General features: G+C 38.0%; 1 protein-coding gene across 1 annotated transcript in view; it reads left to right on the plus strand.

The window, feature by feature from the left end:
- Positions 1-19,028, plus strand: part of CDC73 (cell division cycle 73) — an 87,977-nt gene that overhangs the window by 25,002 nt on the left and 43,947 nt on the right. The window contains exon 10 of the mRNA XM_019746080.2: positions 1,076-1,140. Coding sequence (XP_019601639.1) covers positions 1,076-1,140 — 65 coding nt within the window. The remainder of the gene's footprint in view (positions 1-1,075; positions 1,141-19,028) is intronic.

Genomic DNA, 19,028 nt, shown 5'->3' on the forward strand with positions numbered 1-19,028 from the left:
GTCCATGAGAACGTGGGGAGTGCACATTTTAGTCGCAGGGTCCTCACGTGGCACGCTGTGAATGCCCACGTGGTAGATTGGCTAATGCAGTCATGAATTGGTTCCATGTCAGTGAGGCGCTTAGTGAGGTGGGACTGCTGTCATTGTAACTTCTCTTGAGATCTTCATGTATCTTTACTTGATTCGTGAAAAAATGAGAAAGAAGCAAAGACTTGTTAGAAGCAAGTCTAACATTTATGATTCTTTTCCTGCGTAATCTGAAGTCTCTATTTCACTTTCATTAAGGTTATATTGCCTTGATGCAGTGAATTCTGTGTGTTGACTTCATTCACTGGACAAAAGCATGTACTGAATTCATGCCATAGAAGAGAGCGGTCCATTCTTTATTCACTGCACTGTATTTCCTGTGGAATGAATTGTGGAAAGTAGGACTTGGACAGTCACAGCCCACAGACCAAATCCCACCCTCCCCGGGCAGCATCAGGCTATGCCATTTGTTTACATATATTGTTTATCCTGCTTTTGCACCACAAGTGCGTAGTTCAGTAGTTGTGACAGAGACTGTGTAGTTTGCAGGGTGTAAACTGTTTATCATGTGACCCTTTACAGAAAGGCATGTTGGGACTTTGTCCTGGAACCTTATTCCCTCTTACAATGTGGCTTTTATACAGGTGGAACACAACTTTTTATAAGTTAAGGACTTGTCATGATAATAGATGCGTTTAGTGGTACTGTAATAGATAATTTGCGGGTTATAAAAAATGTTATTCACTCAAATTTTTGATATTCCCAAGCAACTACATACATGACTGTTGAACAAAAGTACAGAGGTAGTCTTAACCAGCGTCTACCCAATGGGCTCGTTGGTGCGTGTTGAATATATTTTTGAGACTAGTGTCCCTATTGAACTTTTTATCATCACAAATATGTCATTTAACTTAAACTTCGTATGTATAGTAGATTGAAGGTTTTGTTATACTGTTGAACTGTCAAGAGACTGTGTAGATGACCACTTTAGATTTGTTATTGATCATGAAATACATAAATTCTAATAGTGAACTGTTTTTCTTTATAGAAACGGAAGGCTTCAAAATCGACACAATGGGCACGTACCACGGTATGACCCTGAAATCTGTAACGGTAAGTTCCTTTGACTGCACAGGCTCTTTTGTTCCAGGCATTTTATGTGAGTAGCAGATGTTGAAGAAAATCTTTATTATGCTCCAGTATTTTCTATTTCAAACATTTATCTTTAATAACCAATTGTGTCCATAGATCTTTGTGGTGATTATTTGATTCATGGGTGTCCTTTATGTATTTATTTTTAATTGTTTATTTATTTATTTTTTTACCTGAGTTGAGTGTGTAAATAAAATCTGTTTTAACTGCAAGTAGGGTGGATGCTACCTGGTTAGACTATTTAAAGCCAGTGGGGAATGGAAGGTCCAGTTTGGAGAGTTTTCTGCCATAATGGCTTAGGTTCTTTAATCTTTTACACTCTTTAAAATGACTGATGGCAGTGGTTGATGTAATGCTTGCGAAGTGCACACGTGACAGAACCAAATACTTGGGTATCCACGACTGAAAGCCTTTGGCTCACTTGTAGCAAACTTTGCTCTTCAACCCCCTAAAGATGGTTATTTCTCGATGTTCTGACTAAGCCAAAGTTAACACTTTTCATTTTTAGTCAGTGATAGGACAGGGTGACGTGGAGCAGGAATTGTGTTAACCTCATTTGCGTATTTATATTATAGCTCATTGTACCGTGAACACTTTAAAATACTTTGTATATGCGTTAATTGGAGTGCCTGTATGTTTAAAACACCACTGCCACGCTTACTGTGCCTGCGTGAGTCATCATGTCTTTGAGGACTCAGCATAGGAGTCACTGTGCATTTGCTGTGGTTTCTCAGAATTAAGATACGTCTCGCCATGCTTCACTCATTTCCAGAAACAGACAGCAAATAAGTGTGGAGGATCTGATATTAAAAGTTGACTTTTTTTCTTTTTCGGGACTTCAAATTGGAATGGAGGATTAGACATTTTGCTAATAGTATACATGTTTTTAAATTGTCATCAGATTTATTTTTGTAGTTTTGAAATTGTATGTGGACTCGTTCATTCATTCTGCAAGTACTTCCTGAGGGCTTGAGTCAGATCCTGTTCTGGGTGTGGGGTCTGCAGCCATGGGTAAGACAGGGAGGGCTTCTTATGAGTGAGCAATGACAGAGGCCTCTGCGGAGGTGACAGTCGAGCGGAGACCTGGCAGTGGAGCATTCTAGCATCTGCCTACTTCCTCCTGACTTCAAAAGGAAACTCGTGGTTGTAAGATTTAACTTAACTTCTTACAAGATTCATTTATTGATGTTTTCTTGGGGACAGAGCTTGCCTACTGGCCATTGCCCAGGTGAATTAACTGTGGAACTGAAGTTACCCTTTGGTAGTTGTCAAAGTAACTTTTTTGTGATTATTGTTGTCCTTTTCACTTTTGTCTCATCTGAAATGCCATTTAGTTGGTTTCATTACTGAGCTTCTATGCAAATAGTAAAATCAGTGATAGTTTTTATAGTGATTCTTTTTTCACAAAACAGTTTTGCTAAAGTCCAAGGACAGCTTCTTAGTTAGGCACTGTGAGAATGATAATGGCTCTGCTTCCTCATCAGAGACTGTGTTCCTGAATGTACTAGTAATAGAGGTCAATGTAAATGAATTTATGCTGTGTGATTTTACAGAAAGAATCTCAAGAAGACTGTGTGTAGGAATGCAACAGAAAGACTAACAGTGCCCAGATTTCTAGTACCTTTAATATGTTAATACCCAGTTTGAATCTCTGCTGCTTATGACCTGATTCATTCCAGCGGTGTTTAGAAAGAATATAGACAGACGTTTGACACTTGAAAGCTTTGAAATTATTTGATAATTGTTTCTTTTTAAAAGTTGAATCTCAAACTTATGTTTTTTCTTGCATTTCCCCCCCTCTTTTGGAGTTAATACCAATTTGTGAGCTTATGAGTTTCACCAACTTTCTACCTTGTTCGATTCTTAAGACAGTTTCTCTTACGCTATCCGATACCCGCCGGACTTACAGAGCCCTTGAGTGAGTGCTGCCTGTAACAGAGGCCCAGTGGTGACTTCCTCTCAGTGATGAGAGCTCCTCACCACCATGTTCTTCAGGGTTTTGCTAGGCCTCGGTGATACAGTTACTGAAATAGGATCAGTTCACTTTACGATTGATCTACATAACTTTGAAGTTCAAGACACCAGGCTTCTGTTAGATGTAAGAATATGTTAGTAAATCAGCTTCTGCAGATGGTTAGAAAATTTTTATACAAATGAGTTTTTCCCTATATGTTTTACAGAAAAGAGGTATGTGCTTTGATAATATTTCATGAGTCGTAAGTTATTGAGACATATGGAAATTACTGCCTAGCCAGGATATTTTTGTAATAGTTGGTAATATTTCGTAAAAGTAATAATTTACTGAAATTTAGTACAGGAGCAGAAGTCCAGGCATCTTTAAAGTTACTGAGTTTATGTTGTTGGCTTGCTGGCTACCTTTTGACTTAGGCTAAGAAATACACTTCATGGCAAAGGTTCCAGGGACACTAGACATGAATATTGAAGAGTTGTTAGAGGGCTTTTCTGAGTTGGAGGCCTTTCCCCAAAATGTGTTACTTGGTTTCTGTAGTGTTTCAGAAATACTAGATGAAGCGTTTCGTGGTGCAGGAAGGAATCTCTTCGTGTTTAGTGTGTGAATCAAGAGCCCAACTTGCTCCCAAGCTCGTGTGTCCCCACTTTACCCCTTTGCTCCCTGCTGTTGAGAGCTCTGGGGACACCTCGAGCTGCCCAGACTCGGTTTAGGTGAAACATCTTGGGAGTTACCGGGTGGGTGGGACTAGAAACCGTTTAGCATGGAGAACACCAGGACGTATTTTCATGGATTCCGTTTGTGAAAGGGGGCATCTTAGACTAAGAAAACGCCACTCGACAGTGCGTTTCATTCTGTAGTAAATAAGATGAGGACCTTTCTTTGTTGGTTAGGTACTAGCAAAGAACCTATGCTCCCGCTGGAGATGGAGTAAGAAAATAGGATCAGAACTCACTCTTGTTATGCATAAGGATTTGGTGATTGAATGTAGCACTGCTTCATTTTAACGTCCCCATCTAGTTTGTTCATGTTCAGGTGAAGGGTCACGTACTGTAGCCCCTCCTCATTCTTTTCTCTGTTCTCACTGAATGGCACTGACTCTGGATTACCTTGCTGTCTTAACATTTTTGAGGAAACAGTTTGCACTCTGAAATTGTACAGATCAAAAGCTTTCCTTTAAGATCGTTATTTGAATTGACTCTGACAGCTGTAGTTCTTAGAACAAGTCTTTGGGGAACCATTTTTCGGATAGTAAGGAAACTTGCGTGGATTTTCAGTATCTGCATTAGAGGTATAATGATATCACCATCAACTGTCACGTTTTGGAAGGATCTGGAATCTCAACCTCTTCAGGAACTTCTCTTAAGCAGGAATGCGTACATTAGTAACCTTCCCGCTCCCTGTTTTGTGGAGCCTTTTTCATCCCCACTCAGTGTTGATGAGCAGGTTCGCCTCTGCCTGCAGCGTACGGGGTGCTCTAGGATCCGAATGCCGGAGTCGGGTCTGGACCAGGCCAGGGAAGGTGAAGACGGCCGCTGAGGGCTTTCTCAGGGCCCTCCTTCCCCGCTCTCCTCCTCCTCCTGAGCAAATTCTCCTTCGGTGCTTGTGATGCGCGTGTCCTGTGCTAGCTGAGCAAACCCAGACGGTTCTCATGGGCTGTATTTCTGGTCTGTCTGTCGGAGGAGAGGCGCCTTACATGGGGCTTGTTTGGGGACAGTCAGAATCGTTCAGGGAGGAGGTAATCCGACTTGAAGTGGGGGCGCAGTTTGAGCGGCAGTTACCTTGAAGATCGCAGGACAGCACATTTTGGGAGGCGTGAACAAGAAGCATGCGTCAGCGCCTTGGCGGCAGAAAGATTTGAAAGAAGGCTGGTTATTGTGTGGTTGGTAAGGTGCCTGCGAGACAGTCTCCTCCCAGCATCAGACGCAGCCCGCCTGCTCCCAGACGCCCGTGCGCGGCCATCCTCTGCCCCCCTCAGCATTTGTACGTCTGCAGTCATTCACTCGGCCATGTCAGTGGGGCCCCAGGCATGTCTTACTAGGCGCCATTGCAATTTAAAATTTTGTTTTACTCACCAACATTTAAAAACAAGAGTATGTCTCATAAGCAGTCTGGGTTTCCCCTGCTCCCAGGGGCTCTCTGGCAGAATTGGGTCCTTGTTCTAGCTTCTCAGCAGCCACATCCATCTGAGCTGCAGCTGCCTTCTTGAGCATCGTGGGTTTCTCCAGGTCGCCACAGGCCTCATGTTTCTGTCCCTTTTAGCTGGCTTTCTTCATCTCTTTATTCTCTCTTCTTAGACTCTAGTGGCCTTTGGGTTTGAAATCCCTGCTCTAAAACAGAGAGTGCTACCTTGTTAGAAGTTAAACAGTTGGAAGCACTACAGATTTCAGGCTTGGAAGTCAGCCCTGGCTTTGAATCTCGGCTCTTGCGTTCATTCTGCAGCTAATGAAGTTGAGCAGGTTATTTAACCTTTCTGTCAGTGGGCTTGTTCTTACTTTATAGTAAAGACACTGTTCACATCTGAAAAAAAGTATTATAATAACTTCTTCTGGGATTTGTTTAGAGGTTTAAATGTATACAGGCTTACCTTGTTTAACATTATTCCGTTCAGTACTGTTGAATTGTAGCACTGAATTAATTGTAGTTATTACAGAAATTTTTATGTTAAACACGTAATATTTTGTAAATGTTTAATGCTGAGTAGTATAGAAAACCCTTTTTTTTAAAGTTGGGCAGTGTTGACTGTGAACATGTACTTAGATGGGTGCGTATTGGTCTTACATTGATAACTTTCTTTGGGGTGAAAGATATTAAAATCTCATTGTACCTGAATATTTTGTCACCATAATCAGCATTTTGATGCTAATATACTTCAAGAAAAATGTATTATGGCAGCGGAACATACTGATATTTTAATGTATATTAAGTAAAAGTTTATGTATCCTGAGATTTATTGAAAATTGATTGCACAGTGGATGGTACTTTTGATGTAAGCCTATAAATTAAACTCCATTAATTTATCTTTGTATTTCGTTAAAGAGTTTATCTAAAATATCTTAGCAATTTTAATATCTATAACATAATCTTTAAAATTAATCTGCCAATGACCATATAGCCAATGCCATGATTACAAAATTGCTGAGACTTATTTTCGAAAGAAGCATAGGCAGAGCTACTGTTGGTGCATATGTCAGAAGTATCTGAAACTTAGAAATGCCTGTATTCGTGTAATTTTTAGTGATAATGTTAACAACATCTTGTTTCATAGTGTTTTCATATTGATCATTTTAAGAATGGGAGAAAACAGTTTGCAAATATAATGTTTTTTGTTAGCAGCTTGATAAAAATTTATACACAATTTTTATTACACAAAAATTTATTACACAATTTCAGTTTTACTGTATATATGCTTTTAGTTGTCATTCCATGTGTAATGTTATAGTTACATATAACTCAGATAAAGCAAACTTAATTTTCTTTAAATTTAATATTCTCTCTTGGACATAGTACATGCAATATAGCTTTTTATTATAATTTCTATTTACCTTCATCAATACAACTTGAATCCATTCCATTTTAACAGAATTATTATTAATGAATGTATTTCACCATTTTAAATTCTAATTGCTCACTGTATTTTTATTTTTATTATTTTTTTACTATTTTTTAATTTTTTACTTTATTTTTTTCTCAGCGTGTTTTTAGACTAACTGTTTGCTCTTCTTTAACATAGACGTGATTTTACTTTATATATGTCTCTCCGTTATTTTGAGGAAAAGGATTAATATTTCCTTTAATTTCATGACATGATTTGAATCCATTCATAAGAAGAAAACCTTATATATTTAATAACATGCTCTAATTAGTGTTATTTCTTTGATAGGTACTTTTCTGTTGGCTGTGGTTGGCAGAGTTTTAGTTTGTTGTATCAATTTGTAGGTCTTCATAAACTGGTTTAAAATCTTCAATGAATTTCCTATCTTTTATATAAATTCTGCGTTCAGATTTTATTTTCTTACTTTTCTTAGTATTTCTGTCTTATTCGTTGGATTGTCTAGTTAGTTCATCCCATCACCTACCCCTTCCCTTACTGTGCCAAGCTTCATTTGATCTTTAATTCTAAGTTTTGGTTTCTTTTCCAGGTCTTTTTCTTGATGGATGTTTCTTTTAGTATTGTTCTTCTTGTCTTTCCTGCTTCTCATGTTCCTCTGTGAGTGACTGTTCCCACTTTTATTTTAAATATCTGTATGTAAACTCTTACTGCTTCTGGTTTGGACGAAACTGAAGTTCTTATTTGAAATTTTAGAATGGTACTTTGCTGCAAATAAGTTGAAGGCATTCATTTGTAATGCTAAGGAATTAAAGCTTTACAAATTTTTTTTAGTTTTGTTTTAATTGGAGATAAAGGTTGTACCACCAAACTCACGTAATTCTCTCACTGTCGTGGTTGTCAATGTTAGGTTGTCATTGAAAAGGCATTTGTTCTTTACATTTAGATTTTTGCAGTAGTATATGTTCAAACAGAACTATTTTGAAATCAAGTCAGTTGGACATTTTTACAAATTACAATTTAAGTCAGAAAGAATTGATTCAATATTTTATCATCATCTACAAACAGTGAATTTTGGACACTCAATCTAATTACTTACCTCCCTACATTCGGTATTTTTAGATATATGCTTCAGTCTTCTTACAGTGTATTTTTGTCATTCCTATCTTACATTGTTGCCATAAACAGTCTGTAATTAAATTGCTTGTGTATTTTAATATACCAAACTTGAGAAATAAAGTTAAGCAGGTCTTTGATCTTTCCAAGAATTTTAACTTCTATTATGCAGAAGGCTTTTAGTTTTTTTTAATTAAAAACCTCCCAAATTCAGCTTCTGATATGATTAGAGTATTATAATTGATCATAAACGGCTATAAAAAATACTTCATAGCGTCCTTAGGAACTGTTGGGTTTTAACATAGAGCTACCTCATAATAACCAACCATTCTGATAGTAAATTTGTGGGTACGTTATAATTTATCAAGAACTTTGGACTATATCATCACATTTTTTCCCTACAAAAAAAAAGTTAGTTTTAAAAAAAGTCACTTGAACAGGACAAAATAAACATTAAAAATTTAACTATTCAAATAAATTGAGTTAGGGACCATTTTTTTTCTTTATCTGGATTCAACGTAATAGATGTAATTGATCGAATACCTTCTAATAAGTTGATAGACATCAATTTTTGAGAGACCTCTGAGACATTTGGTTTATTTCTTAGCTTGGAGTCATGAGTATTTTTGCCAAGTTTGCATAGATTACAGTACAACAGATGTTACAAAAGCTGGCCTCAGTGTGGCACACTGGTAACAGGACATTTACATTTTATATCGTGACCCTCTCCTAGATCACTGAGGACCAGTTCATAGTCACACAGTCTGGTTCTGACTGCCTGGAGAATTTTCATAACCATCTTTGTTCCAGCACAGTCAGAGTGTAAATAGCTGCAGGTGAGGAGGCTGCGTCCCCGGGGAAGAGCACCTGCATGGACCCCAAGTCGCTTCACAGGGTGGCATTTCCTTAGTAATTTGTAGTGTCCTAGAGAAAGGCTGAGGAAATGCTATGAGATATTGGTTCCTTGTGGAAGCTTCTGAGAGTAGCGCTGCAAGTGCTCAATGTTGATGCATTAATTACAGTGAGAAATAGGATTACCCGGGTCACTGACTCCAGTCCTGTGAAGCACAGACGTGTTCTTTGTGTAAAAAAGCTACGTGGGAAATCATGGCATATTGATGTGGTGGTGCAGTGAGCACATATTAAAGGAGATCCTTCAAACGTTGAGTGGGACGAGAGTGAGACGGCTTGGCATTTGCATCTCTTCAATAAAGACAGACCTATTGCGAGGCCAGGGACCCTCCTGCCTTGGTCACTGCTTGGATAGGCTTTGTCATCATTTGCCATTTCTTGTGTTCCTCATTTGTGTTCTAACTGATCTCTCTCCAAGTGGGTATGATGTATTTCTTTAGCTGTATTGGTTACTGATTTAGCTTTAGGACTACCATCTGATTCCATATGATTGACTAAAAAGTGTTGGTGAGGGAATTAACCTCTTTTGCATTTAAAATTCATTACGTAAATGTCCAAAGGATCTGATTTGCCCCTCGAGAGAGTAGAGTGGTTGACAACCTGGCTAGAACTCGGAGCTGCAGGGCCAGCATTAGTCTCACGTAGCCTCAGTGCTTCGGATGGGGAGACGAGGGGCAAGGATTTCCCACTGGATTCTAGAAACCACTTATTTCTATCTTTCATGTATTCTCACAGATCATTAATCAGATTAAGGAGATTACTTAAACTCCACCCTTCCGATTAATTCAATAATTTCATTGCTACAAAGACATTAAAATTTAAGTGTTTTCTTGGCATTGTAGGGAAGAATTTAAGATTTAGAATGCTGTCAGAATGAGCACAAAACAAATATGAAGTACAGATGGAGACGTCCCAGTGTGAGTGAGGACCGTTGTTGAATCCTTCCTGGGTGACCAGGAGCGTGATCCTTCTGTCTTGGGTGAACATTGTGCACAACTTAATGCTGCCTTGGTGTGTGTACTTGCAGGTGTGAATATAATGCAGTACAATGCGAAGTGTGAGGGATTTTACAGTAAGGATAATTAGTGGATTATTACATGGAAAGTTTCCCTGACTTTAGTTCACATTTTACTCAGTTGGTTATACTTCTTATGTAAAATTCAGTTAGTGAAATTACCAGAAACATTTTCAATAATAGGAGAAGGAAAGTGTGTTTCTGTCTCACACATAAATGCAATACTCCTTTCCCTCTCTCACACGTGCATAAATAATACTAATAAAAATGTGCTTGAGGTCTCCATTGGGGCATTTATAACTAAGATCATTTTGATTTATTTTTCCAACCTTAAAAATGTACAAACCAGTCTCTTGGCCCATGGCATACATCAGTATAGGCAGTAGCCTAGATTTGGCCCAACAACTCTAAGTTTGCTAATGCTTGACTTAAATTTTATCAACTGATATAGAAGGCAATAATTTATCTACTAAGCCAAACAATCCATAATTGAGTAGAATTTAATATCCTAAGGAATTGATATTTAGATGAATTTTAGGAAGGATGCTATTTAAACACACCTGGAATGCTCATTAAATAAAAATACTAACGTAATGTTAAATTTGTAAGAGTGGAGGCATTTGCATAATGGCTATTGCCTGTGTACTGGAGTTGAAACATTTCTATTTATCTTAGGAAATGCAAAAATATTAAATAAAAATTCTTAATGATGGATTTGGATTTCAGACTAACAGCAGGGAAATACTATGTGAGAAGATGTATTTCTCAGTACTGAAATAATTAAAATTTCATCATTCCTTTTTTTTTAAATCAGGGATTTTTTTTTTTTTTTTTAAGATTTTATTGGGGAAGGGTTACAGAACTTTATTGGGGAACAGTGTGTACTTCTAGGCTTTTTTTCCAAGTCAAGTTGTTGTCCTTTCAGTCTTAGTTGTGGAGGGTGCAGCTCAGCTCCAGGTCCAGTTGCCATTGCTAGTTTCAGGGGGCGCAGCCCACCATCCCTTGCGGGAGTCGAACCGGCAACCTTGTGGTTGAGAGGATGCGCTCCAACCAACTGAGCCATCTGGGCTCAGCTCAAGGTGCCGTGTTCAATCTTAGTTGCAGGGGGCGCTGCCCACCATCCCATGTGGGAGTCGAGGAATCGAACTGGCAACCTTGTGGTTGAGGGCCCACTGGCCCATGTGGGAATCGAACCGGCAGCCTTCGGAGTTAAGAGCATGGAGCTCTAACCGCCTGAGCCACCAGGCCGGCCCCTAATCAGGAATTAATTGCTTAAAGCCAAATGGGGGAAATGGATTTTGGTGGTGTTTCTTTTTGTAAAGAAAATTTCTCATAATGAATGAAAGAATGTGCCGATTTTTGCTAAGACATCCTCCTGATTTGTGGTAACATAAGATATTTAGGGAAGAAAGTTCTAAGGCTTTCTGTCTGTCAGCCAAGCTGAGAAAACACTTATGCAGAGACAGGAGGAGTTGAGAGTCTTTTGAGTTAGCTGACAGGTGAGCAGGTGAGGCGAGCAGGCCAGTGTACAGGGCCTGGAGAGAAGAGGGGATTCACAAGCCCACCTTCCCGCCGGTTGCAGAGCCGTGTGAGTGTTCCCATCTTGCAGTCCACTCCAGTTACGCAAGGGGAAAGGCTTCCTCTCCAGTGACAGTCATTTTTTGACAAGCTGGGAACCATCTTATATGGTCCAGTTGTCTAAATATGGCATTTCCTCACCCCCCTCTGTTTCTTTTGTGTGTGTGTGTTCTGCCAGTCGTGAAGACTAAGTGACCTGGTCCTGCATTGTTTACGTGTATCTGCAACTACCTAGTGTCCGCCACCTCCCACCCCACAGGTGTCAGGGTCTCCTACATGGAAAGCCTAAATTCAGCCAGTGCTCGTTAGCTTATGACTGTAACTTATTTCTCCTAAACCATCGCTGTTTCTAATGCCGAGATGTGCTAGTTTGATCAGAGACTAATTTTCTAGGCCCAGACAGCTGAATAATGAGAAGTAGTCTCTTTTGTCTTTGCACTGAGTGCTGTTAGACAGGGGTTGCATACTCAGCAAGGTATGAATAATAGCAGAGCAGGTTTTAATGATGCCTCCTGTCTTCTCTGAGCGGAATGGGAGAAGAAAGAGGAAAACCCTGGTTAGCCTGCACCTCGGCAAGTCAGGCAGCCTGGCCCAGGACGTCAGCCTGGAGGAAGGGGCGTCTTCCTCTCATTTGCACTCCAGCTGACAGTGCCTCTTTGTGATTTCTTTTTTTTTTTTTATCTAAGGGGCACCTTTTTACAAAAGTGACTACTGAATGCCTTTACCATCCCCGTTTTTCTTAATTTTGAAAAGTTTCAAACATAATTAGAGAAAGTAGCATATGATCTTCTTCGCCCATCACACAGATGCTATAATTATCCTTCTTAACCACTTTTCCTCCACTGGCTCCACGTCTCTCTGGTTTTCTGAAGTATTCTGAAGTATTGTAACGCAGAATCTGACACTGACACTTTGTGTACACATGGACTTGGCACTTCCAAACAACATGGACTTTTCTTATTTTTATTTTTTACCCAGCCACAGAGGCTAACGTTATCACACATAATAAAATAAGTAATAATTTGGTGGTGTCAGCTAATACCCAGTTCATTTTCTAGTTTCTTTGATTTTTCTGAACGTCTTTTTGTAGTTCATTTCTTGGAAATAGGATCCAAACAAGCAGCAGAAGTTGCATTTAGTTGTTAGAAATCTTAAGTTTCTTTTATTCTAGGTTAAAGGTTTATAATCTTTTTTTGTGCCATTGACCCATTTGGTGGCCTAGTGAGTCCTCTCTCTGAATGATGTTTTTTATTTTTGTTATTTTCCCCACCTTCTTCCTCTCTCCTCTCCCCTGCTCTCTGGTTTAAGCCGTTGTTTCTCAGTCTAGTTGTGTAGGACACAGCTCCCTGGCCCATGCTGGTATTAGGAGCCTTGAGCTCCCCCAGCTGAGGCAGTCGGTTGCCGGGGCGGCGGCTCACAGCAGCTCACAGCAGCTCACGGCAGTTCACTGCCGCCCAGCTCCAGGAAGGGCCCTTGTTTACAGTCTTAGCTGTAGAGGGCGCAGCTCACAAGCCCATGTGGGAATTGAACCGGTGATCTCGGCATTAGGAGCACGGCCCTCCAACAATCTGAGCCACTGCACCGGCCCCTGAATAATATTTTTAATGCATACAATAAAATACAAACGATGACAAAACCAATTGTGATGAAATAAAAGTATCATATTTTAAAAGTGCGAATTTATGAAATAGTAGTTTGTACTTTACTTATGTATTTTATAACAAAATTCAGTGACAAATCTAATAAATACCAGAATTTAGAGTATGAGTATATATAATAGTTTAAGACAGTTAAGTTTTAATATGACATGAAAATGTCTGATTTCTGTTGGTGACAAAGTCTCAGCCATTGTTAATAGTGCTGTGGCTTCTTGCCTGTTCACGCAGGAAGGAAATGTTAATTTCTGTTAGATGTTGGTGACAGTAAAATTGTTCAGTATTTTTCCCATCCAGATTGGGAACCCTCCGAATCCTGCTCCTAACCTCCTGCTCTGGAGTAAATGTACTAAGAAAGGTCCTGGCCGCGTGCTTCTGTTTCACTGCCTTTGCCTGTTTCCCACCAGCTTGTCAAGCAGTTCTCGACTTCCTGTTCTTTTCTTTCGCCTGGATCATTCTTCCTTTTGCTCTGAATAAGACTGGCGCCTCCTCTTAATTCATATCTCAGTGCAAAGGTCATGTTCTCAGGAAGACCGCCCAGTTTTTTCTTCTAGTAATCTTCTTGTTTATTTGTTTACTGTGACAGTCTTCTTTGAATATGAGAATCTGAAGGTAGGAACCACCTCATGCCCTCCACTGTGTCTCCAGTGCTGAGAACAGAGTACTTGGCAAATAGGTGTTGCTTGAAAAGTATTCCTCAAATGGATGATTCTTAAGCTCATATTGCGCATTATGTTTTTAGTTACTTTCCACGCATTCAGTCTAATGTTAGGTTTTAGAATTTAGCATGGCAAGACTGGTCTTTTCGGGAAATGATGCCGAGCTGTTTCATCTGTATTGACGTTATACTGAGGACAGCGAACCCCTCACATCTTGATCTTAAGCATCATAATCCCTGCTTAGAAATGCACTGTGGTTTGCAGGACCTGGACATATGTGGCTTCATTAAGTTTGATAATCAGCTCTTCACAGTTGCTTCCCTGTTCACGATTCAGTTCTCATGGGCTGTCTGTAAATCCATTTTGTGTTGCCCAAGATGACTGAGAGGGATTTAGTTTGTGTAACTGATTGTAGTTATTGTTTCCAGAATACCTGTATTTTTTGTCAGCCTGTATTTACTTTAATGTTGCTTTATTCTCAGTGTGAATGAACCCATATCTAAATTAGTGGATGAGTCTTGTCCCTGTAGAGAAAAACTGATTAGGTACCTTAAAAAATTTCCTTTCAGATACAACAAAAATGCCTTAACCCAGAAATGTGAGACTATTTTATTGAGTCAAATTTCAATTTTCTGTTTCTAACCTAGGATTTTTTGTTTATTGATTTTAAAATCAGTCTTGAGGAAGAGAGGGTAATTTATAGAATGAAGAGGAAGGCAGGAGTGGGATCAAAAGATTGGATGGAGAGATTAGCCTTAGCAAGGAAGGGAATCATTCAATGGGCCTTGTAGCTAGCCAAGGATTTTAGGGATTTTGGTGTTTATCCTAAGAACATTGGGAAGCCATTAAAGCAGTGGGATGACGTGAATAGCTTTGTGTTTTGAAAGTACCATTGTGGCTGTAGTCTGGAAAATGGATTGTATGAATATGAGGAAACCAGTTGTAAAGGTATTGCAGACGTTCAAGTGAGAGATGCTCATTGGAATTACTAGAGGGTAAGATCGTTAAGAAAAGTACATGGATTCCACTAGGAATCCAGGTTTTTGGGTGGGTAGGTGGGTGGGTGGGTGGATGGATAGATAGATATAGATAGATTAGATAGATTAGATAGATACATAGATAGATAGATAGATAGATAGATAGATTGATTGATTGATTGATTCAGACGTGGCCACTGACTGGAGATAACCATTCATTGAGACATGAAATGATGAGAATGTATTATCTTTGGAGATGAGAGAAGATAACCTGGGTTAAATGTACTGTTAAATGTGTGTGTACTCATAGACATTCACATAGACATACAAATAGGTTACATTTGGGGTTATGTTATGAACTTTGATTAAAAACTTTATTTTTGTAAAAATTAAGTTTGTCTTTTTTGCCCAGTTCATTGAGGATGGAACAGCTTCCCAAAGGGAGTCTGCCCACGTTGGGTATTGTCTAGAATATTTAATAGATCATGGTTCGTTTTTTAGGAGTATGCCATCTCCAGTTGACGGAACTCCACAATTTTTTGCAGCACAAGAGTTTGAGACTCACTATACATGGTTGTAACAGATCTGGTATTCTCAGTTTCAACTTTTTTCTTTTTCATGGCCTAATAAGTAGCTCTGTAGTAATTCTGTGCCTTGTGTTTTTTCCACCCATCCTAAGCCCAGAGCATTTTGTAAGCTTGCTGCTCTTGAATATGGTCTTCTACTTTCTCCTTGTTGAGGCATAGTGATTTTCCAATTTGATCTGTTGTTTTTCTTTTTCTTATGCTCAAAGTTCCCCATAATTCTCTCATTCATTCTCCTATTTTCCCTCTCTCCCTGCCAAATGTGTGTGTATAAGTAACCAGTCAGCCTGCATTCATTCTTTTCTTTATCCCTTTAATGGTTACATGGGAATATTACTTGAGAATAAGTAATATCTGTTCTTTTTCAATACCTTTGCTTTTCCATACGGGTTCTAGTGGATAATCAGTAGAAAGAAAGTATTTTCTTAAACAATTTGGTTCATAGCATTTCCTAACCATATTAACATGATTTCTTGTTTGTTCTATCTGATATTTCAATAGTTACTTCTAAATAACATTAATAATATTGCTGTTTATTACAACATAGGTGAATGCAATTACTTTTCCTACTTCGATACAGTCTTGGTCTATTTAACCAGTCCTTTCTGGGTGGATGTTTAGGTTGCTTTCTGTTTACTGTGCTGTTACAAATCATGCCTCATGATAGTGTTATGCCAACTTTATTTCATATTGTTAATGTATTTTGGGAAGAGCTTCCTACATGCAGAATTGATGAGTAAAGGGTAAATGCTCGTGTAATTTTGCGGGATGTTATCAATTTCCCTGCAGTCAGCATTGTGCCATTTGCATTTCCACTGGTATGTATGAGTTTGCCTGTTTTCTCACAGGTCTGTCCGAAGAGTCTGATGTGTATCTCTTAATCTTTTGTTAGTTCAATAGATGGAGAACGGTTTCTCAATGAAGTTTTTATTTGATTCCTCTTCAGTTCAAGGTTGACCATGTTTAGGCTTACATCAGTTCTTTCTCTGCAAACTATTAATATTTTTCTCCATTTTTCTATCAGAATGTCGGTCTCCTCCTCTTCCTCTGTCTCTCTCTCTCTGGTATATTGGGGATATAAACCTTGATCGGTTGCAAATATCCTTTCCCAGTTTGTAATTTTCCTTCTGATTTGTTGATGTTTTTATTGGCATGCAAGAGTTTTTCCCCCCCAGATTTTACGTAATCACAGTTATAAATCTCATTGCTTCTGGGTTTTGCCATATTTAGGAAAGTTACTACTTCGCCTGATTTATAAAGGAGTTCATGTTTTCTTCACCTCTAGAACTGGTTTGTTTTGTTGTTTACATTAAGATATTTGATCTCTTTGAAAATTATTCTCATATAGGGTTGTCTAACAGCTCTAATTCTTTTTCCTTATGGCTGTCCTGTTACCCAGACATTTATGAAAAAATATACCTTATCTTATCTAGTTATCATAGTGTCAGTACCTGGCAAATTGTAGGTGCTCTGAAAATGTGAAAATGTTTGGTCATTTATCCCTTGAAGAGCTAAGTCCAGTCAACTTCATTCAAATTTTGATTATGATCTATAACTCTAGAAAGTTCTTTAAAAATGTTTGAAATTTATTAGAGTAGATTTAGTGAACATAGTGAATATGTGCTAATCATACAAGATATAGTACAAACCTTGATATGATTCGCTTGTTACTGACTTTATTTTTCACTGATTTTAAACCTGGAAAAATTGAAAACATACAGAAAAATAGGAAGAAAACATAGTCATTATTCCATTTTCCAGAAATCACCACCATTCCATTTTTACATATTCATTTTCATTTAAAAAAGTACATATGTTAGTGGAATATGAACCATACTACATTGTTTTGTAGCCTGATTCTTTTTTTGTTATGGCTTAATAGAGTGCGTGGTTTTCTATGTTATTAAATTGTCTTTGAATCCAAGTTGTAAAGGACTGTAATATTCTATTATACAACTACCATAGTTTATTTAATCTCTGTTTTGGACTTTTACATTTTTTTCTGGTTTACTTTCTTACAGATTTTTAATTGTGAGCTAATGGTTCAAAGGCTTTTGTTAAATATTTTAAAGTTGATTTTCAGAAAGACTCTACCAGCTTACACTGCCTGTGGAGGACTTTCTCAACCCTTACCGTTATTTTAATATCTTCCAGTTTGATAGATAAAGATGGGACCTAGTTTCTAAGTGCATTTATTGACTACGAGTGAGGCTGAATGTTTTATTGGATGATTTCATTGTTTGTGATTTATTTATGGCTTATGGTCAGATTTCTTTTGGAATATTTGTTTTCTTACTGACTTGTAACAGTATTTTTATATATCGAGACTGTCATCCACTGTCAATTATTGTAAATATTTTCTCAATTTCTATTTTGCCTTTTAATTTTGCTTATGGCAGTAGTCGATTTTATGTAGAAGTTAGTATTTTGTTTATCTTTTTCTGCTTGATTTCTTTCTCTGTTTGATTTTTTTTCTCTCTGTGATCAGTAAAATAGTCCTCCTACCCCTTCAGTAACAGGCTTCACAGTGCCTGGCATGTAACAGGTTTGGTAATTATTAGGACAGTATTGTACTTAGTTTGCTCTACTGGGATTTATTTTTGTAAAGTATGAGTTTAGTAGTATGAGGACTTAACCTGAATTCTAAACATTGCATCCTAGAGATTAGCCACTTTTTATATTAAATAATGGAATATTAAATTTTAATTTGTTCATGAGACCAGGTTACTATAAACGTTAGGGTCTCTTTCAGGTCTGACTTTTTTTTTCTTGATATAAGTGCCAACCTAGTTTTTGTGTTGGTACAAACCAAAAGCGTTGTTGCTTCATAGTAAATTCTTTATCATCATTTTCAATAGTATTTTCTTAGCTACTGATGCCTTTTTTCCATATTAACTTTATAATCGTGTTGTGCTTTCCACACACACTAAAAACTTTTTAAAAATGTAGAAAGACTCTTGTTTTTGTATTATAGTCTTGCTTTTGACTGATTTTGTGAGTTCTTTTTATTCTTTGAGATAGTTGATTGGTTGGATGTTATATAAGTAAATATGTACTTTTCCCTTTTTTTGTAGTTATATTTCAGTTCAAGAATCATCGAACTTGAATCATTTGATATTTTTTATGATGCTGTTGATCTGTTTTCATTTTTTTTCAGTGTTTATGACACTAAAGTGAGATTCAAATTTAGAATCTGTAGGATTCAGTTGGAAATTGAAATAATTGGACTAATAACAGACTGAGGCAGTTGCTTTAGCTCTGTTTAGCGCAGCCGTGCTGTGTGAAGGGAGAGGAAACAATTTCTGCACATACAGGAAGGTTTCCTTCCTCTTCTGGCTGATTGTGAGGTTTACAATTACATTATGCTGGGACGAGGGTGTGTGCGTCTGTGTTGGTGGAGCTCAGTGATCAGTTTCTTCCTGAAACTCAGAATGTCCCCCTTTCAGTATTGGATGTATTAACCTGTCTTCTTAGAGTCGTGTTTAAGTAACACATCGATATTCTGTGAGGCATATTAGAAACGTCTAGTACGGATATTATTTGACTTCTTAAATCTGTGTTAATTTAATAGTAAAATTTTGTAGTTAAGCGGTAAAATCTTGGGGAAAAAATACCCAAATCAGCCAGATCAGAGGATTTTACCACCTTGTCACAAAACAGTAGTGACTAACTAGTAGTGTGGGTAAATAAATACTTTTGTCTAATAAAGATGATCAATTGTGCTTCAAAAGAAGCACCTTTTGTAATTTTTAAGTGTCACCTGCCTGTTGTTTACATATGTGTCTGTGTGCTTAATGGTTTTCTAAGGTTCTGGCCACCAGACATCAACTACTG

Source organism: Rhinolophus sinicus, linkage group LG12 (genome assembly GCF_036562045.2).
Source record: "Rhinolophus sinicus isolate RSC01 linkage group LG12, ASM3656204v1, whole genome shotgun sequence".
NCBI lineage: Eukaryota > Metazoa > Chordata > Mammalia > Chiroptera > Rhinolophidae > Rhinolophus > Rhinolophus sinicus.